Source organism: Cupressus sempervirens, chromosome 1, assembly GCF_028749045.1.
Source record: "Cupressus sempervirens isolate cs-2001-9-10 chromosome 1, ASM2874904v1, whole genome shotgun sequence".
In the NCBI taxonomy this organism is placed as follows: domain Eukaryota; kingdom Viridiplantae; phylum Streptophyta; class Pinopsida; order Cupressales; family Cupressaceae; genus Cupressus; species Cupressus sempervirens.
The window spans coordinates 350,107,649-350,130,273 of NC_143118.1; the positions used below are offsets into that span (position 1 = coordinate 350,107,649).

Consider the following 22,625-nt stretch of genomic DNA (forward strand, 5'->3'; position numbering starts at 1 on the left):
CCTACCAATTCTGGTTCAATTCCAGCAAACAAACAGGCCCTAGAGATCAACAAATATTCCAATTTCTCTGTTTTGTTGTGGAGGTTAAACGTATTGAACAGAAGACTAACTAAAGCAAATTGCCAATAGCAAAAACCAAGTTTCCATTTCCCCATTCCATTCATGCATCTAAATAAGAAAGCTAGCAAGACAATTATAGAAAAATCAATATGCATTCTGAATCCATTGCAGATAGAAAAACTAAATGAACAATATTTTTTTTTAATGTACTTGAATGTGTAAACTAATATCATATACCTGCATACAATGATTGACGAGATGGCATTTCAGTGGCTGCCTAAATTATAATGGTTGAACCAACCCACTGCCCTCATATTAGACAATATCATAAAAGTCAAAAACAACTTTCCATTAGTCCAAAACACCCAGCCATGCTATCAAAAAGATTATTTATTGGAGAAAGTACTTATTACGTCTAAAGCAAATGTTTTATTTACTTTTGGAGTCCGAGCTATAAGTTTCAAAATCTCTGTCAATAGACTTTCAACAAACAATTAGTTTCTTGCAAATTACTCCAGAATGATATATATTGAAATGTATGAAGGTTGAAGAGGCTTGGCAAACTTCCAATTAAAATTCCACTTCACATCTTTTTTAGGGACTGTTTTGAAATAATTAACTACGTTGTTCAATGTATGAGCCAGAAATTCCAGAGGTTCCAATAAGTGTAACCTGTCAACCAAAAATTGGCAACTTCAGTTAATAAAACAGCATAGACTAGAACGAATAAGCAGTGAAATTCAGCAAATAACAGCGACTAGTTTAACTTTGACAACTCAATGCATCATCAAAACATAAAATTTGGCATCTCATATCAGTTCCAACTACTAAATGATACAACTCAATAAAATGCCAGACTACTAAAAAAACTATTTGGTAAATTCTATTCACCTTTCCCCACTCAGAATCAAGCCCAGCACATCGCATCTTTATTTGAATCATACTTGTGCCAAGCTCATTTTCAACTTTCTTTCTCAAGTAGGTTTCTTCAGAACCAAAGGCATCCAAGTAATTGCTGTAGCGTTTATATGCGGCCTGTAAAGCACCTTGAAGTTCATCTGGTAAGGGTCTCACATTCTGCACATGAAGCTCCCTTCTGGTAAGAAATATGATAACATGCTTTCATGTTGGATATGAAACAACCCCAAACAAGGACACAAACTTGTCACATTGCAAGACACAGTATATTTATTCTGACAAACTTTGACAACCATAAAGTTCAATTGAAAAACGTGCACATATTTTACAAAAAAGAATACACATCATATACAAGTTTTGTTTTATTCCAAATGCATGTTTATATCATGGACAAAGACATTCAAATTTTAATTTCAATGATGAGACCTACATAACAAGTGCAGAAAGATGATACAAACCTCGCCTGTAGACCCACTTATTTCGTCTATTTCCATTCTCAAGGATTCTAAAACTCCTGAGAAGTGCTCCACTGCCTCTGCCGCACGCCATGCATTGGCCAAAGCTTCTTTCCCAGACTTATCATCTGTTTCTTTTGACAAAGCATCCATAACAGTTGACCTGAGAGATTCGTCAAGCTCATCCCAATTCGCAGCCAATACATCCTTGAGTGCCCTCTTAACATCAGGATCTGTTACTGGGGGAAACAAGCTAATGTCGGAACTAAATGCTCGTGTAGGAGCCCAAATAGGAATCTTGAGTGAAACTGGAAACCTGCATTTAATATCTGCATAGGATTATTAGTTCCTTCAATATAGTTTAAAGAGACGGTCTGCTACATACCATGTCATACAACAAATTATGATCTCTCTGATTGTAACCAACAGTCTGGATCATTTGAGCTCCTGACTATCATGTGACATAAGCAATAACCATTTATGAAAAATAAGTGTGCATTCTAATCAAACTTAAGTAAACAAACTACAAACGGTTTGCCTCTTTGCTTCTTCAGTGAAGCTGAAGCACTAGACAATACGCTCATAGTATGTTTTGTAAGCGCTGTCAAGCTGTCAAATAACTCATAATCTTGTTGATATTGGGCCTATAAAGGCTTCGACTCTGCGAGAGTATTGTAAAATTGATTACTAAATAATAAATTGAGTTGCTTTGGAGGATGCAGTGATTCTTCTAAAAGAGTTCTCCCCATACAGGTCACTGTGTTATGGTATATTGTTTTAAATTTTTTGAGCTTATATCCTTGTAACTATGAGACTAGTTAACTTTTATATGTATAAGCTCTCATAAATTAATGTAAAAAGCATAATCCACACCTCTACTTCCTTTCATTTGATATCTGGGCCTGATCCCATCAGTTTTTAGGTCTTCGGCATAATGATATTTCCTTCCAGTCTTCAATTGGCTGGAAGCTCACACAGAAAAAGATCTTGCTACAGAATAACTGACAAGAACATGAAAAATAGTTACGGAAAAATTCTCCAACAGACTTTGAACTCTAGATGCTCAAGATGGAGGATATGGTTGTGATTAAAGATCTATGTGCTGTTATGGTATATTGTTTTAAATTTGAACTTTTTGTGTTTATATCCTTGTAACTATAAGATTAGTTAATTTTTATATGTATAACCTCTCATAAATTAATGTAAAAAGCATATTCCACACCTCTCCTTCCTTTCATTTGATATCTGGACCTGACCACATCAATTTTTAAGTCTTAGGCACAATGATGTTTTCTTCTAGTCTTCAATTGGCTGGGAGCTCACACAGAAAAAGATCTTGCTACAGAATAAATAATAAGAACATGAAAAATAGTGATGGAAAAATCCTCCAACACAGACTTTGAACAGTAGACACTCAAAATGGTGGATATGCTTGTCAGCAAAGATCTATGGGCTGCAATATCTGGAATTAAACCTACCATAATGAAATGAGGTGACCACGACATTTTGGACTGAAAAGCAAAGAGTCTGTATTGCTGAACGTGCATGAAGAGGCCATCCCAGGGAACATCTGGAAGAAACAGGGTGAAATTCATCAAACAATACAACTGATAAATAAGTTTTCCCTAAGAAATTGTACAATTTAGGGATGGAGGATCGTGGTTCTACAGCAACGTCTAAAAGCTTTCAATATGATCATGACATAGATTTATTTCCTCAGAAGCAAATCTAAAATCTTTAGTCATTTAAAAGAATTTAGGGTTCTTGTGGAAAATCAAATAACAGAAAAAGTAATATTTTCAGAATTTATAATAGTAGTGAGTTTTGATCAATAAATATCAAAAGATCCTATAAAGATTACAGAAAAAAGAGAGAGATAAATCAACTACATAAACACCTCAACGAAGTGAAGTAGCGGAAAGAATGAGCAAGACATTGACGAAGAGGGCTAGGAGTATGTTTACTCTCTCCAGTTAGAACAGAAGTGTTGGCAGAAGCTGTTACTATGGTTTGTTGCTTGGTTATCAGATCCCCTACATCAGCTCTTCTGAGAAGACACATATATAGGTGAGATAAAGCACAAAAACTTCAATGCAACATGTTTCAATCTTGGGTTGCAAGCTAAGATACCGGTTCAAGTTCAGTTCTAAGTTCGAAGTTCAAGAACCAGTTCACAAGGTTGTCAGAATTTTGGAAAGGGTTTGGGTTCGCTAGTACAAAAACATGTAAAAATTATATATATACATATTTATGAAGCATGGGTTACAATTAGAATGGAGCATAGTAGCATAAACACATTTAAACAACAAAAACACCATAAACTAGTAATCATAGTGACCATACAATCATATAATTCAACATCAAAGATTAAAAACATTAAAACTAAATCATAGGATCAAGTGCAAGTATCATTGTTTCACGTTCATTGTTCAACTAATGGAATTAAAATCTATTAATATTCTAAGTACTTCAATCTTCATCTTTTTTTTCATATCCATCGTCTTCTTCTCTAGCATTAGTTTACTCGGCAATAGAGGTAAGGCCAATGGGATCAGCAGCAGCAACAATGGTATTGGCATCAAATTCATCAAAAAATGATAATGACAATGAGAGGCCACAAAATATGACAATGAGAAGCCACCAAAAGCATTTCATAACAAGCTTTTTAGGATTGTAGATGCCAAAAACTTATTAAATTTTGCAAAAAAATGCTTTATTTCCATCCGCGAGGCCCAGAAAGCAAATGGTCTGAACTATGTTCAAACTTGGTTCAATTTTTTTGGCCTGGTCCACCCGGGTTCGAACCAGATCGAACCAGCAGGCAAAAATTGGAACCCTTAACAAACTGGACTGCGAACTGGACCCGAACTTCAAACCAATTCGAACTTCTGTAGGTCCAAGGGGTCCAAGGACGAATCATGGTAACTTAGGTTGCAAGGCATATGCAAATGTGCCGAAAAGAGAGGCAAGCTAAATTGGAGAACAAGCTATAAATTTATAAAATATATCTTCATTGGTCAGGCATCGATGTCGAAGGGTATTGTTACTGTGAGTTTTATGCCATCACAACATGCATAATAAAACATTTAGTAATCCGAAATGAAACACCAAATCTCCAACTCTCTCTTGAATAAGGATGCTAATATGCTAAAGAATGTACATGGATTGTGTGTTCAAATGAGAAAAATATGTTCCTTCTAATTGTGGATTTAACTCAAGTTTGTGATGTGATATGTTAGAGTATCACAAAGGGACTCAAGCTATTAATTCAATGGATAACAAATGCTTCAACTTCCTCTAATCAAACAAACTACAAAGAGATAATGGTTCAGGTGTAATGTCCCCGTTTTGGTTGACATCGTTTTGCGTGCCGAATCAGTCTATCACGGACTCTCGTAGACTGGTGGTTGTGATAAGAGGGTCATTCTGGCATTTATTTGAGGATTGGATGGCTTATTATGCTCTTGGAGATATTATTTTATCATTACTTTTTTATACGCGGCCTACATGTTATAATTTTAAGTTGAGTTGCATTTTTTATTTTATAAAGTTATTTAATTATAAAAGTGCATTATAATGAGTTTTTATAATGGATGCTTCGAGAAGTTCTTAGTAACTTCTTAGAAAAGTGAATAAATAGAGGGCTTGACCTCTCATTTGCATGGACGGGATTTGATAATTCAACTACATTCTCTTTGAGCATTTGTGGCGCCATCCAAATCTACAAATATTCAGCATAATCCTTGAGAACGATACCTCTCAAGAGATTGCATAATTGAGGAAGTGAAAGACCTTCTGAAGGGTTGCACTTTGGAAGTGGTATTCAGCCATTTCAAGTTGAGCTTAATTTGTATACTCAAACTACCTGAGGGTTTGATTTCTTCGAAAAAAGCAGAACCGAAAAAAAAAAGCAAGCTGAAAAAGCAAATCCAAAAAAAAAAAGCAAGTAGAAAAGCGCAGAATTGGAAAAGCAATCCAAAAAAGCAGGTCCGAAAAAACAGCTCGAAAAAGCAGATATGAAAAAGCAATTTGAAAAAGCATTTCAAGTTGAGCTTCATTGAGTTTTCAGACTAGGGTTGAAAGTGAACATCTCTGGAGTCATTTTGGTGAAAAGATTGCATCATATTTGTTAGAAGGGTTTTGTAAAGTTTGGGACAATATTTATGCACAAATCTGATGCAGAACTGGTCATTTTCAAATATCAGAGTGGGAGCATATTTGGAGTCATAAATTCATCATACCTGGTTTGAAATTCAAGTTGCCAATTTCTTTGCATTCCTAAGACCTGGGCGATTCAGACTATGCTTGATTTAGCACCATTTGGAGAAGGAAACAATTTATACTAAAATCAAACAGGGCCGTACACGTATGGCTGTACTTGCAGACCGTACAGTTGCTGGATTTGGGACAGATTAAGGTTGTAGCCTGATCACTGTATCTTCAGCATATAGACAACATTGTTGCATCATTCTCAGATTCTTCTTTTAATTACAATTATCTGAATATATGTTGTTTATGAGAGTTTAATAGATAAAGTCACTGCTGTATATGCGAGATACATTTCTAAATGTCAATTGTTGTTCATGTGACAAGAAAGACTATGAATTTTGTCTCTGTTTGTACCCAGCTGCATAGGACATTGGTATATCTTGGATAGTGACACAAAAAGCATGTTTAATCCTTTGTAATCAGTCATGACAGTGTACTGTTAATTTAGTAGAAGACCATAAATTATTGGTAATCTGAAGTTGTAATTGATTGTAAGAGCAGCAACATCTTAATTGAATGTGTGTGTATATATATATATATATATTGGCACTGTTTGGGTATCATGGAGTAGGGTGGAATTATAATTTAACAAATATTTCTTTCAGCATTTTATATCTCAGCAGTGTAGTTGATTGCTTGCCAAGTGTTTGATGAAATTGCTTAGCACATATTCAGTATGTTACATTGCACAGTTCAGACTACATGCCAAGTGTTTGACGCAATTGAATAGTTCAGTGTTAGTAGTTTTTAGTGACCTTTGAGTAAGGGTCATTACATCAGGAAGCTATTCTACTCCTAGAATGCAAAAAACTGTGAATGTCTTTGAGACTCCACTAGACTTAGTTTAGCCATCAACATCAACCAAACAAGTACGATCTCCTAAGGTAAATTTGAGATGTTCAAACTATTAACATTCCATTAATACCATCCATCGAAGCATATCAAAGTGCAAGCAATAATCAAACTTAAACTCATAAGTATGTCATTTGACCATGCAAGGCAAACTTACAATCAGCAAGCAACTAGTAATTTGGTCTAAGCAAGTTCAGCAAAAATGCATCCAAAACATCTTCCAGGCAATTAAACACAGCTTCGAACCAACATGAAATAAAATCCACTCTACATGAAGAAATGTAGAAACAATGCAATACTTCAAAGCAAGTAATCCACCATAAAGACCAACAAAGAATTAGCAATACTTTGATAGCATTATGGCAACAATTTCACCAAGTCTCCCCTTTTGTAAGCGAACAGAATAGTTTATATAGGAGCCCCAATTACAATGAGTGGGTAGGATCAATTTGAAACCAGTGGCCCAGATTAACTCATATAAAATCATTATTAGGTTTGTTACAAACATTAAATGTTCATACAATGATAATTTGGCACCACCTTTTGGGCCAATGAAAAAAATCAAAAGTACAACCAATAGGAGACGCTTAGTCATCCAAGAACTCATTCTTATGAAGATGTACATGTATGCCTCTTTCTCTTGCAATCTTTATTTTAATTTCACTTCGTTATCCTTAGGAATTCTTCATTGATCTTGGAATTTATTCTCTTGGATGTCTTGACTTTGTATAACTTGAATCTTTGTATTTCCACATTCATTGTTTGTAATTCTTTGCCTTCTTCATCTTCAAACTTTGATCCTTGGGCCGATCCCTTGACCATATTGACATCTTCCTTGGTATATTTAACATTTGATAATATGCCTATTCCTCTTGCAATCCTTATTTTAATTCCACTTCATTATCCTTAGAAATTCTTCATTGTTCTTGGAATTATTTCTCTTGGATGTCTTGACTTTGTATTACTTGAAACCTTTGTATTTCCACCTTTATTGTTTGGAATTCTTTGTCTTCTTCACCTTTGAACTTTGATCCTTGGGCAATCCCTTGAACATGTTGACATCTTACTTGATCTATCGAATCTTCCTCAATCCATTTCCTTGCATGGTTTGACTTTGACCTTCATCAAGAGCACTCTCTCTATCGGAATCTTATCCTTAAATTATTTCTTGCTCTCGACCTTAGATTTGTCCTTATATCATTGTTCACATTCCTATACTAACTTTGGTGTTGGAATAATCCTTGGATATGGAAAAACTTAACCGTGAACATCTCCTAGTGTATTTGTTTGACCATCATCATGCTGTCCTTGTATTGCAGAAGTCTTGGACCCTTTGTACTTTGCATCTCCAATTCCAACTTTCACTTGAGTTTACTTATCCGTGTATCTTCGATTTCCTTGGCTCAATTAGTTTCTCCATATGAATCATAGACTTGTAAATTTACATGTCCTTAGATGTTTGATGATAAAAACTTCTCATTTGTACACCTTTTGTCCTTGTATAATTTGATCATCCTCATTTGGCGAGGTCTTCCTCTATCATTGTTTGGGGCATCCTCAATACCTTAATTTGTTACCTCCTTGGTTCATAATCGTTTAGCCTTGATCCCTTAATGGAACAAATTGGAGTCCCTAAGAAATTGTCCTTGAATTGAATCATGTTTGATACTTATAGAAAATTGGTGTAAATAAGGACAACTTTACCTCCTTATAAGTCAATCCTTATCCTTCAAGCATTTAATCAAGTGGAAAGTTGACTTGCATAGACACATGAAGGTCCTTGTAGCCTAGTCCCTATTTCACACACCTTAGTCTATGACTGGAAGACTCATATATTGACTTCATAATTTACTCATGATTCTCTTGATTGTTTTATCCTTGTCCCCCTTGCTTTTCTATGTCTCATGCAATCTCCCCTGCAAAAATGAAGATGGCATGAAGTTAATGATCTTTTATGGAAATCTAATTTTAAGAATGAAATCTGGCCTTACTACTCCTGGTTTTGTCACTAATCTGGAGCTTTATAACATTAAAATCCAAGATTGTAGGCTGCAAATGAAGTTTGGTTCCAAATACAAGAAATTGCAATTCTAAGGACAAGTCTAAAAATCAAGTCTGAGGACTTGTCTGAAGACAGGCCAATTTGAGAGCACAAAATAATCCCTTTGCTGCTACAAACTTAGGATCAGAGTTTTAAAATTATGTATATTGATAGCTTTCTGAGGACACAGCTGAAGACATGGTCTGCAAATAGAGTGCAATCAAAAAGTTAGGATGTCAAAATCGTGATTAAATTGACTCATTTTAACTCCCAGTTCTAAAATGCAAGGACCAAACCCACTTACTGACACACAAACTATGATTTTCTCTGAGGACAGACCTGCAACATATCCAAAAACTAAGAAATCAGTGCTCCACTTTGCTAAATCTCACCCCAAACATGCATTGTGAAGTCTGGTAATGGGGACTGTGGTCCAGGATCAGACTGGTTTTTGAGACATATTATAAGAATAAGTCCAAGCACATTCCCTGATTCTCAGAACCAATGACTTCTTCACCAAATCATATCATCAAATAACAAAAGCACATTCAAATGAAAGTTTAAGGGTTTAGAAATGGAAAAGAAAAAAAACCTTAGTCATAAGTGACAAATCTAATTTTCTGAGGACATGGTGTGAAACATGCCTTCTCTTGGCCACACTCTATCTGAGCCCTTTGCTCACACTCTATTCAACCCTTGGTCTCAGATTTTACCTTCCTAACTGACTGCAATGAATGCTAATTTGGATTAGTGGCCTGGGAATTCTGACTGCAATGAATGCTAATTTGGATTAGTGGCCTGGGAATTAACTCTTTGACTTTTCTAAATAAAATTGAACCCTTCTTGGAGTTTCAGACATAAGGTCTGAAAATCACCTCTTACAGCTCTTTGTAATCATTTTGTAATGTCCCCATCTTTTAGCAACTAAGTGGAGTTCTTAGACTTCACGTCCTCCAAAGGCTAAGTGGAGCATAAGAGGAAATTAAATTAATTTTTTATAAAGTAATTAAATAAATTAAAAATTAAAAGGTGACTTTATATTTAATTAATTTAATTAATTATTGTATTACAAGGGAGAAGCTTCTAGAGTGTGTATTAATTATTGGAAAGGGAGAAGCCTCTAGTAATTTAATTTTCTAGAAGCACAATTAATTATTGTATTGCAAGGGAGGAGTTTCTAGAGAGTGCATTAATTATTGGAAGAGGGAAGCTTCTAGCAGTTGCAATTAGTTAATATTTGGTTTCCTTCTAGAAGGGGGTAGGGAAAGTATAAATAGAGGTGGGAACCTCATTGTTTAGCATCGGATGATTGTAAAATGCATTTGATAAAAGCTTGGAGGTGTGAGTTAGAGATTTGGTCTCGCCATTAGAGGACGTTCATCCTCTCTTGTAACATTCTGGACGTCATTCCCTTGGGGTTTGGCCTTTGGAATACATTACTGTGTATTTGATTTTATCATTTTAAGAACTAATATTATCTCAGCAGCTGTTCAATGTTCAATTTGCATAAATTCCTTCTTGCTCATGTTATGTGGATTGAAACCTATGCAAAGACATTAAAATTACTTTCAGCAGTTGGTTCAATTTTTTTTGGGCATTTCCAGGCGCCCATTACAGTGGTATCAAAGCTATAAGTCCTGCCATCCTGTGCAGCTCTTCGGCATCTATGTTTGAGCATGCGACAAGGGCTTTATAATTTTCGCAATACCAAAGCAAGACAAAGTAGGAGTTCAAACTTGCAAAACGAACAAGGTAGTTCATCCGTGCAGAGGGACATACAATCCAATCATACAAATACAGAGGAGATATTCTCTGAACAAGACAACAATCTGGGTGACCGAGATGATAGGAATACCGGTCCAGATCAGGAAAATGTAATGTTCAAGTTACTGGATACATTTTAGGAGCAGAATAGGCGAATGGATATGATGTTGCAGCTAATGGCTAGACAGATGGGCATCAAAATTGAAGATTTGTATGTTACTCCAGTGCAGGAGGTAGTTGATTCCTACAAAAGGTAGATGTGATTCAAGTACATCCAAAGACTAAGAAAGTTGAAGTAAGAACCCACAAAGAACCCTCAAATTATTCAAGTTGTTCTAAAGAGATGGTAGAACCTCCACCTCAGTCGTTAATGAGGTCCACTCAGCAAAGACAGCAACTGAACAGATTTAACTATACTTCTAATTATTAAAGATATATTTTTCCTTGACTACTAACATCAATGAGCCCAGGAGTACGAAGCAAGCTATGGTAATAGATAATGCAACTCTACAAAGTGGGCATGGATGAGAAAATGACCACAATGAAGAATGGATGCAAAAGCAACTTTCCTTCATGGTGATTTGAAGGAAGAAATTTATGATATGGCCAAAGCACTACATTGAAAGAAATAAGCCATAGTTACCCAACTCGTCGAGGACAGTGAGACGGGGAGCAAAGGGTCTCAATTTGTGGGCATTGAGGGTACGGGAGCATGTGGTGCTATATATACTATACATATAGAACTTAAAAGGCTGGTTATGAAAAGATGTAAAAGGCTATTAAGAAGCAAAATAGCAAAACTGCAAATGCCAAATACTAAATACTGCAACCATTGAATATCAAAATACTAATGAGAAATTAGAATACTAAAATAGAACTTTCAATTTGACAAATGAAATTGCCAAATTGGCAAACGGAGGACTTCTATGCTATCAAAAACATCATAAAGATGATTACAATGAGTTACAAGATATCGAAACAAGTACAAACTGTCCTTCAATAAGCTTATCATTTAAATGTCATCTTAGGTTTGCAAATGATCTAAAAATAATCTTCAATCAGTCAGAAATATATGTATATATTTGATTTGCTTGCAAATATATTATTTGTAAAAAAACTTTTAAAAATTACACTTTTTTGATGTCTAGGGACTGTAGACTTCCAAAAGTCCCCAAGACTCTCAAGGGACTCCTAGGGGTCCTCGAGACACTTAGGGGACTCGTAGGCCTCCCCGTGTTACAGTGACAGTTACGTGGTGATTGAGTCGAGGTTGAGCGACAATGGGCATATGGGGCGATGCGGTCTCCCTGCCCCAGGAACGTGGGAGTCAATGGGTGGGATCACATCCCCATGTTACACTTGAGACAAACAAAATAATATTTAAGACTTGAAATCATTAAATGCTATTAACCAATCACCTAGGTCGTGGCAACAAATCTTGGATAAGATGGTAATGGGATTAGGATTTAAGATCCAAATCAAAACGTTACATATATGGGCAATGATTGTGTAATGTGTCAAATTAGGATCACTCTAAGTTGTGCTATAATTCGCAAATAATGTGGAATATATTCCACATTATGACACATAATATGGAATATAGAGGATAACTCAAGTTGTTCTATGTTTGGAAGTCTATATTCAAGATAAGTTTTTTGACCTTTTTGACGAACTCTTGATTTAGAGCTTGTAACGAGGTTAGTCATTTTTATAAAAGACAAACAAATATAAATAACTCTACAATGTTATAAAACGAATCCTAAACATCACTATAATTAATATAATATACAAGTAAGACTCTCTTAAGATCTTCCCCAAAAACCCAGCCGCATCATGAAGTACCTGGGGGAATCACACAAGGTGCCTTGAGCTTGTCCATCAAGCCTAGAAGCACAAAATGACACCTGTCGTTCAGCCTCACAATCCTACTAAGGTCACCACTACTTGAATGGACCTTATGTTATTTGCATTCCTTGCATGTACCATATTGCCTCTCCATAATGGGATGGTTTAATGTGCTAATGTTCTCATAGCTGCAGCAGAGATCATTCTTACCTGTGTTGATCCTTTAAGTTTTCTCAGAGTTTATCTGCTATGCTGCACTGTGGTTTGGTCACTTATGTGGATATTTATCTTCATTTCCTGTCTCTCTGTGATGTATTATTGGGAGCTGGTTCACGTCTTCAGCAGAGACACTGTCGGGATTATGTTGCTGTCCATTGTTCATCCTTTAAGGCTTTGTATTCGAGGGAAGGTGAAATCACATCTTTCTTAAATGGCACTGCCCAGTTGTATGTAACAGCTTAAATGTTATCGACCTGGAATTTCAATCTGTGATCACTGTGTATTTGCCTTCTAGCCTTCTTCCATTTCACTAACGGAATAGGATGACATGACATCATGGATACAAATGAGGATTATTTGTCAATGGTTCGCGGTTACTGCTAGCGAACGGTTTGTAATGGTGGTGTTTGTAATGGTGATATTTCTGCATTTGGTAAAAGTCTCTTCAATTTATTGTAAGGAATCAATTGTATGTGCCTGTGTGAGGTTTTGACAATATATCATGTGTTATTCTACAGATTGTAGGAGTAGACAATACCATGCATAGAGCTGTGTTGTTACTGTGTGTGACACATGACATAGAGCTGTGTTGTTATTGGGAGACACATGAGATAGAGCTGTGTTGCTTTTGTGTGTTCAATCAATGTATGATTTATTTTATGATTGTAAGAAATACTCTTTGTGAAAAGTATCTGTGAGATACATATAGTTTTGCATATTCTGCATAAAGTTTTTCGACTGATTGTTATGTGTCATCAAGCATAAGCATGAGTACACTCTATTCATTTTTTAGCTCACAATAAAGGATCAATTTGTGTGGGGCTGGGTTTTTCACCCTCAAGTGGAGGCTTTTCCGAGAATAAGTTATTGTGCCCTCTGTTCTTTTTGCCTTATTGAGTTTCAGAAAATTAACATGATGGGAGTGGGTCTGAAAGGAATCTTTATCATCATTATACATGCCTACTTCATTACTAATAATGCATATATTAAAGGCAAAGGAATATCTGCATATATCAAATGAAGCACGTAGCAAATAAGTTATAACCAATTCATTATGTACTGTACTATAATTCATACTAAAATATCACATAAATATAAACTGCTGGTTGTTGTTTATATATGCTGAGTTGCAGTTTGTGTTGAGATGGAATGCTGATCGATCTTTATACTTTTCATCAATGCCCTTGAAATTAACCTTGACCAGCTATATATATCATAGTTACATCCCTCTCCATGTTTGTCAACCTTAACCAGCACTGTGTCTCTGCCAACATTCCTGTGCCTTTGCCACGGCTCATTAGTAATTAATTATTCTTTAAATCTCCAATCAGATGGGAAACAATGGATCAAATGGGTACAGGATATTCTTTATAGTTTTTTTGCAATATTTAGAGGGTGTCTTTGGTTACCAGTTGAATGCACGTAGGTCTTTGATCTGAAAATTGTTAAGATTCATTGAATAAGAAAACTTTCTTTATTAAAAGAGTGAATATGATCGTGACATAGTCTGAGTCATGACAGTCCACTCTTCCCAAGATTTCTGGTCCTCAAGCAAGGTTGGTTTTCATTGATTCTTTTTTCACTAGCCAGATCTTCCTCAACCTTTGGAGTTTATTATGCAGTTAGCTTTTGAGGGTGACTCTAATTAAAACTTAGTTGCAAATTTGTGAATTCGGATATGTTTTTGTCAATTACTCTCCATCAGCATATTTCAAGACTTGGGAGATGGCAAGGTTTGTAACTTAGAATAGGTTCCCTCTCAGACTTAGAGAGGGAGGACAAAAGTCATCAATCTGGAATTCTCTTTTGACATCATTTGTATTGAAAATAATTGATTTGGTTGACCATATGCTTGTTCATTGGATGTCTTTGACAGTCAATGAGGGGGTGATTGTTTCCACCTATTACAATTTAGTATGACACACATCTATATAATGTTTACTGAAGAGATTTTCCATCTACTTGACAAGGAAACATTAGGGTCTACATATTACAAATTTTATTGTGGAGATGGGTTGGGTAATCTAGACCTTGAGAATGCAAGGGCGTTGTCTTCTTTTTGTTGAATGTTTTAAAATCGTCTTCATTATGCTTATTCTATTGCCCGTATTTAGAATCACCTTGATTCCCCTGCAATTCAGGCTCGGCTACACCTAGGCAGGTAGACCACCTCCTCGAACCTGATCACTTGGTTCAAAGTATTTCTAAAGCCAATGAAAGCTTTGGAGATCTTCGGTTGGCAAAGTCCTTCAATTCCATTAAAATGAAACTGAATGTTGCGTGTTTGAATTGAATGTTTTGTATAAGGTTATGTTAATAATGGATTTGAGGTTCGCAAGAAGGAAGATATAGATTTTCTGACTTCAATGATATAAAGACTAGTGCCTCTACTCATTTGGGCAATAGAGTCAACTTCAATGAAGATTTTCACGTAAAACTTTATAATGTTCTACGCACTTATACTGCCAACAATTAAATAATCAAGATGAGACAGATAAAATATATACGCAATCTTAAATTAGTCCAAATTGAATTTTAACTCCTCTGGTAGGGAGACAAACTGGACATAAGATACAGAAACAATTTAATAATTCACAATATATGCGATGATCTTATTCAAGATGCTAAATGGTCGTGTCCACTTATCTGAAATTTAAATTGTATACAGAATCCAAAATAAAATTACAAAGGATAAATCATCTGCAATTTAAATCTCCATGCCATTTAGAAATAAACAAAGGACATTATATTTTATTATTAAAATAAAAAAAATGAGTTTATATTACAAATCATATATTAGCCCTTATTCCTCCTCCGTATAAATAAATATAAAATGCTTCTTCTTGAGTATAGATGTTCGGATATGTCTTGTTTTATTTTTCTCTCCTTAAATCTATTATAAATATAGTGAATAAGAGTTGTGTTTTTATGAAATCAGATATCCCTTATTAACTAAGGCTCTCTTAATTAAAATTTTAATTATATATTGATACTTTTATAATGGACGCACGCTTCAAAAATAAATTCATCTCCTCTTAATCATTTTTTAACCCTGACAAATATCAAACCTTTGGTGAAGATACACTACTCTGTGTGTCAAAGTGTAGCCCGTATGCAATTTCAAAAGTCAGATGTCTCGCAACCTTCCATCGTGAGTGTAGGTGTTAATACCACAGAGTTGGTCAGGTAATTGCTAAACCAAATAAAAAGGTACAAAGAGCCGGCAAGCAATTGATAAAGCTCTCTACTCTTCAATGTACACTTTGTAGGCAACACATATGTAAAATATACAAACACCTCAAGTCTCTTGCAACTGTTCCTAAGGAAGTGTGCACAAGAGGATAAAATCATTCATTGAAAGATCAAGCATAACTAAAACATTCCATTCAATCACAAAAAAACTCGTAGATGCAGTGTTTTCTGAGTCCTAAAAATAGTTGGGCTTGCGTTGCTTTTCAATATGCCTACCTTGCTACATCTACTAACCCCTTATAATAAGGCTCCGACAACCTAGCACTCATAATCGCCTTTTGTATAAGCATCAGTTACTATGAAACTTTCAATAAAAAATTTCTTTAATTTGCCACCAATAAGTGTACAAAGGGGGATGTACAAAAGCAATATGCTTATTTCATGAAGCCTTGTATATAAGAAGTCTACAATACTCAGATGAATCTGGAAACTCTCCAATGTTTGTGCTTATTGTTGGATGACAGGGAACCACTTCTAGTTTGTTTGATGCATATTATTTAAATATAATATAAGTAGTGGGTAAGATCTAAAGATTTTCTCTTTAGCATGATATTTGGGACTCTAAATTTTTTTAAAATTTAGAGTTCCATTAGTGGCTCTTTCTGGGGACGTATGCTCCTTGTGAGCATAGTGAGATCTCAGCTATCTCTAGAAGAACAAACCGAGCATCCTTGTTCAACATGATGCAAGGTGAAATTGGGTGGCTCCGGATCCCCCAAAAAATGTACATTGTGGCTTTCCTCTATTGAATACCCGATTCTAATCATGCAACATCTTCTTCCTTCTATCATGGTATGTTGCCTTGTTTTTGCTTCATCAATGTTGGCTTTGGCATCCAACTTTTGTTTAGCCTTCAAGAAATCATCAGGTGCTTTTAGTCTTTGCTGAATGGAAAATCTTTATGCACAAAATCTGACCCATTTTCACAAAAAGAATTCGAAGATAACTCACATTTAGGAACTATTACTTTTCCTTTATCAAAAATTCGATCAAGTGGGATGCTTGTAAGATTTTCAGAACTATCCTTCAACATATTCTCACCATTACACCTAGTTGATTTCGTATCTTCTTCATATGTTTTAAACAACTACTCATTAATGCATGTCTCGTCTTTTGAATGCTAAACTTCACAATTAGGACTATCTTCATCATGATGCTGATGCGTTTGATTACAAATAAAATCCTCTTCAAACAATGGATTTGAGAACATAGTGAACTCAGACATACCTGATTCCGCTTGCTCTTCAAGCAACGGGTTTAGGAACATAGAGAATTCAGGCATGGCTTCATGAGAATTGTTGTCTAAAATTTCATCCTCTTCATGTCATATATTGTTCTATTTCATCTTCACTATATGTATTCTAAGAATCATTATCTCCTTCCTCTAGTACCTCACGAGAATCCGTTGATCCATCAACCTGCTCACCATGGTGAATTGAGAAAAAATTTGGACCATTTATTTCAACATGTTTCTGATATTCCAGATCTAACAAGACTGAAATCTCCTCCACACTAAGACAATCCTCTTCCTCATTTTCACATTCATTGTCATCTGTAGGCATGTAAGTATCATCATGGGCTGATCCTCCTTCAAATATTCAAAATTTTCATCTCCATTTAAATCTGAAACTTCACTTGATGAGAGGCCTCGCCCCTATCCATCATATCACATCTGATACATCATATTTTGACACATTATGACTTGATATGTTGAAACATTATTTGATGGACTAAACATTATCTATATCATTATGTCGTGTGATGTTTTATTTTAAAAATGCTTAATCATGTTATTGATGTTTTATAAGCATTGATTATGATGGTGTATTTCAGTAAATAATTCAGAATTATGAATATGTTAAATACTTTAATTATGTGATTAGTGATGATTAAATGTGTGCAGAAATAAGAAAGGTTATTTAAATGAAAGTTTAAATGTTCTGAACACTGTGATTATGCAAATTTAGTTTAAATAAATGAATGCAATGTTATCGAATTACTGATATTCGAATTGAGTGTGCAGGATTATTAACCATGGAATTAATTGGAGAAGCAATAATTGACCCTATGTGCAAACTATAAGACTAAGGTTGAATCCAATAAAGCAATTCCAACCTCGTTGTCAAGTGTTTAATTTGTATCGTAATCTAAATGTGTATCATTCTGTATTTTGTGACATGTCGAGCATTATGTAAAAGTAAATCTTACGGTATCACTTGACACTCGTTATATGCATATGTGTGTCGACATGTCAATTTAAGGTTAGAAGAGTAACCCGTTACTCTAAGATTGATTAGTTAGTAACCCTAAATTAGTTCCCCTTAATTAGGGTTTAGTGCAAAGGTTACATAAGGTTTTTGAAGATTAAATATTTCAAGCCACTTGTATAGGTCCTAAAATGATCCTAGAGGCCAAATTTAATGTAATTCAAGTGCCCAAGTGGTATTTATATGGGTTAGGAACCTTTTCCATCCTTCTTGAACTTCCTAGCAACATTTATGACCCCTAAAATATCTCGTTTTCCCTTTTGTGCGAAAATGATCATCTCCATGAGGTTACCCAAGTTTCCACTCCTCTAAAAGGTTGTCTTTATGATAGGGGCAAGTGGGAAGAGCATAGAAGGCTTAGAGTCAAGATTTAGAGTTATTGTTATTTTAGGTAGATAAGTTTGGAGGCTATTTAGAGTCCCTTTGAAGAGTTGAATGTTGTTCACTCGTTCTCTACATTTAGAGAAGTCAAGTTTGGAGTTGCAAAAAAGAGAGGATTTAGCTCATCTCAAATTCCATTGCCATAACCTTTGTGAAGGTAGGTTCTCCATTGTCATTGTTATGTTCCTTGTTTCATTGCTTGTATGTGTCAAATTCTTGCATATTGTAGTATGTGTGTTTGTATCATGTGAGGGGGGAGTATTGTGGATTTTATTTGCTTTATTTGCATGTTTCTTTTCCTTGTTTTGTTGGGGAAATTATGGAGTGTCGGCATTACTCACACTCAGATAAAGCAGAAGTGGCCATGTACGGGAGAAGGGTTGTAGTTAGACTCCAGGTCAGTGCAAAGTCTCTTCTCATGTTGAGAAGAGGGAGAAAGTAAGGTGTTATATATAGGCTCTTACTTGTCAACGCAAAACTAAAATTGTTTTGGGATAACAAGGAGAGAAAGAAATGGAAGTTTATGTGATTCGGTAGCCTTGAAAGAGGCATATGATTTGTGTTCTTGATTGGCATCTCCTGCCTAGAAAAATCCACCTTCTCTCTAGTCATAGGTTCATTATGAAACTTGTTGTGAATACCTTGGATGGGAATTATATGTTGAGTTGTGTCATTGTGATTGTTTTCTTAATGTCACCCGGTTGATTACTAGTTCTCCTAGCTCGGGTTGTGGCCTCCTTGAGGCCTAGGTTGGGAGGTGAGCTCTCCATGGTTGTTCTTCGTGTTTTGCAGATTGTCGAGATAGGTTCTCATGATGGAGCAATCTCAGTTTCTTGGAGCACTAATGGTGTTCTTGATGTCATGTTATTGGAGGTTTCTACATTGTTATACCAATGTTGTATTGTTTCTACATGGTCTAAATGTTGTAATTTCAATATTGATAAATCAAACATTCAATTATTGTCTGAAATAAGCAAGTAATGCGATCAAGTGTTATTAAATTGCATATCAAACCTTACTTTCAATTATATTGCTTTGCAAAAAGATCGAGTTGAAACTCTCTACCTTTCTCCATGAAATCTTCGTTATTTATTCATTGTATTCGGATGCTCTTATTATAAAATATGGATAAATGAGTTATTTAATTGATAGATGCTATAATTCATCCTTAAAAATGTTGTGAAAAAATCAAGATTCGATCCAGATACGATCATCTTACTTGCATCCAAATACCTTCGCTTGTATAAAGTTTATTAAATCAACAAATTTAACCTTATATTGCAACGTATGTAGAACATCTAAAAACCACTTCAAATTTGGATATAACATTTATGTCAATATTGTAAATTCAATATACTCAATGAAATACCTAAAGAAATAAATTCCTAGGAAAGAAATATCTTGTTAAAAAAATTGGACCAAATAACGAAACAAACAATCACATTTATTTGAGAGCCAAATGCTCTCTAGAAAATGTATGAGGAGATTTTAAATCCTCTTTTAGTAACAGAGAATATTCTTTGAAAGATTCCCCTTAAAACCATTTCTAACACCTTTTTTAAATAATAAATATACATTTATATTTTTTTTTAAATCAAAGGAAAAACCTATTTCTATCCTACCCTTACCTTATCCTCAATATCACCAATAAAACTTTAGCTCATAACTTCCTCCCTTTCCCATGTGTTCATGGTGCTGACATTACCCCACTTGACTCTCAATCCCAATGCAATTCTTCCATCTTCCTTTACCTTGGGAGTTGCGCACTACTCCACATGCAAATCGTTTGTGCTAGTACATTGACTTGGAGTTGGGTGTAAGAGGGTGGAATGTTTGAAATGATAATTTGAAACCCACCTTTTTAAGCCCTCCCCTTTCCATGCATACCCATCTTAGGGAGACCAATGCTGACAAGTTGGGCAACATGACAACTACATAGGGCAGCATAATCCCCATTTGGGAAGCGCTCATGTGACTTGGGAGAAGTGGTGGTAAGTGGGCCACTTGGGTTAGGTGATAGGGATGGTTTAGGGTTAGATAAGGTTAGTAATTAAGTGTTAGGGATTAGGTGATAGTTAGGATTAAGTTAGTTAATATTATTTTTGGATTAGTAGTTAAGTAAGGTTAGTAGTATTAATAAAGTTAGGATTGGATGTCATGTTTAGGATTTAATTATTAAATGTTAGTATTAAATTAGTAAGTTAGTTTAAAAAGGTTATTAAGGATAAAGCTTTATAGGATTATTTTAGATGTTAGATTTATTTTCTTATGTTAGATTTTTAAAGATAAAGCTTTATAGGATTATTTTAGATGTTAGATTTATTTTCTTATGTTAGATTATTAGGTAAGACATTTTATCTAGGAAGGTCTATTATGTTAATTAGGGATTTATTTTAGTATATTATTGTGTTTAATATTTTATGTTGTTTTATTATGGTTCCTCAACTTGAATTGTTAAGATCATAGGAATCAAAGGCAATAAAGGGGTCTTAGGTAGGTGACCTGATAGTGAAATAGGAAGATGTTGTAGAGATGAAATGAATGTCGAAAGTAATTAAATAATGATTTAATTAGTTAAATTAAAGTATGAATCTAAACGAGATCAAGTATTAAAGCTTTGGATCACCTCCTAAGAGATGCAGAATAAGATCAACTAAGGAAATTATCTGACATAATGAAATGAACATTTATAGTCATATCAAACCCAATGTGTATTATGTAATTAGTCGAACATATTAATTCAACTTTAAGGAACCATGGAACCCTAATGCTTTCTCGAATATGACGTTCCACTTTAACGAGAGTTTTATCAAACTGAATTGTGTAACCTAAATTAGAGGTTTCTATAGCACCAAAACCTTAAGTTTCATCATGGTGTAGTAGGGTTGGGATGTTGACTCTACATGTTTATGAATTACAATTAAAACTCACTTCTATCCCATTTAGACTTTATGTAACTTATTCAATTTAGTATGTGTTAAACATGGTGTTATTTAACTTCTAAAAAAAATTGTTTGTGTGTTTTTGCCCCGATATTTTTGGGCATGACACTTGACTCATATATTACTTTAGTCTCACCTTCATTTTCCCATACAACTAGTTCATTATCCATAACTTTGAGAAAGTTAAGAAATTGATGATCATATAAGAGACCTAATTCCTACATCCTGTTGAGAAGATCAGATAATGGAGGTTTGTATTCTGAAGGTATTTCTTGATAGGCATTAAACATCCTCGTAAAGAACTGCACTACAGATTCCTCTTCTTGCTCTTCTAAGTTCAAAAATGCATCCAAAGGAGATATATAACTAGAACTTTCATCCAATATTTGGAAGAGAAGCTTCAAATCTAGGTCACTTGATGGGATTCCCAACTCACATTATTTTCTTATCAATTCTTTGCATGGAGGCATGATGTCTGAAGGTACCTCTAGAAAAATATTCACCATCTATATAAACAAATGTGTTGATGCCTCATCTTCATATCTTTCCAGATTGAAAAACACATCCAGGGGGTATATGTCTACTTCCTCCATGATCCACTTCCTGATCATAGTACATGTTCTCCATGTTGGGTGATCAAATCATTTCCTTCTGAGTCTTCTCCCTCGGTAGAGCTACCAATTGAAAATTGTATTGAATCGAGTTGAGAAATGTATTAATTTGTGATCTTCCGAGTTCTCAATTCTAGCAGAATGTGCTTCCGAACAAATTGACAGAACTTGCTTTCTGATTCTGGTCTTACGAAATCTAAAACTCTAGGTAACTGCACAACACTTGTTGCGAGCAACTCTCCCTAGTAGAGTCACCAATCTAGTTGGTTCCCAAAACCGCATATTGGAAATCTAAGAGCTTGTCACTTCTCCGATAAGATTTCACAATCAATTCTGGCCAATGAACAAGAATCACCTTGATTCCCCTGTACTTCAATCTCTACTACACCTAAGCAGGTAGACTACCTCCTCGAACCTGATCACTTGGTTCAGAGCTTTTCTAAGTGAATTTGAGCTTTGGAGTTCTTCGGTTGGCAAAGTCCTTGAGCTCTATTAAAATGAAACTTAATGTTGAGTGTCTGAATTAAATGTTTTGTATAAGGTTTTGTTAATAATGGATTTGAGGTTCGTAACAAGGAAGAAATAGATTTTTTGATTTTAATAATAAAAAGACCAGTGCCTCTCCTTATTCAAGCAATAGAGTCAACTTCAGTGAAAATTTTCACGTACAACTTTATAACGTTCTACACACTTATACTGTCAACAATTAAATAATCAAGATGCAACAGATCAAATATATACGCAATCTT

At 34.9% G+C, this 22,625-nt stretch overlaps 1 protein-coding gene across 4 annotated transcripts in view; it reads right to left on the bottom strand.

Moving 5' to 3' along the window:
* Positions 1-432: 432 nt before the first annotated feature.
* LOC149577671 (succinate dehydrogenase subunit 5, mitochondrial-like) overlaps positions 433-22,625 on the bottom strand; it is a 34,933-nt gene continuing 12,740 nt past the window's right edge. For all 4 annotated transcript variants that reach the window (XM_089824976.1, XM_089824979.1, XM_089824993.1 and 1 more), the window contains 3 exons: positions 1,437-1,762; positions 952-1,137; positions 433-732 (listed from right to left, as the gene is read on the bottom strand). In XM_089824976.1, coding sequence (XP_089681102.1) covers positions 676-732; positions 952-1,137; positions 1,437-1,762 — 569 coding nt within the window. In that variant the 3' untranslated portion in view covers positions 433-675. The remainder of the gene's footprint in view (positions 733-951; positions 1,138-1,436; positions 1,763-22,625) is intronic.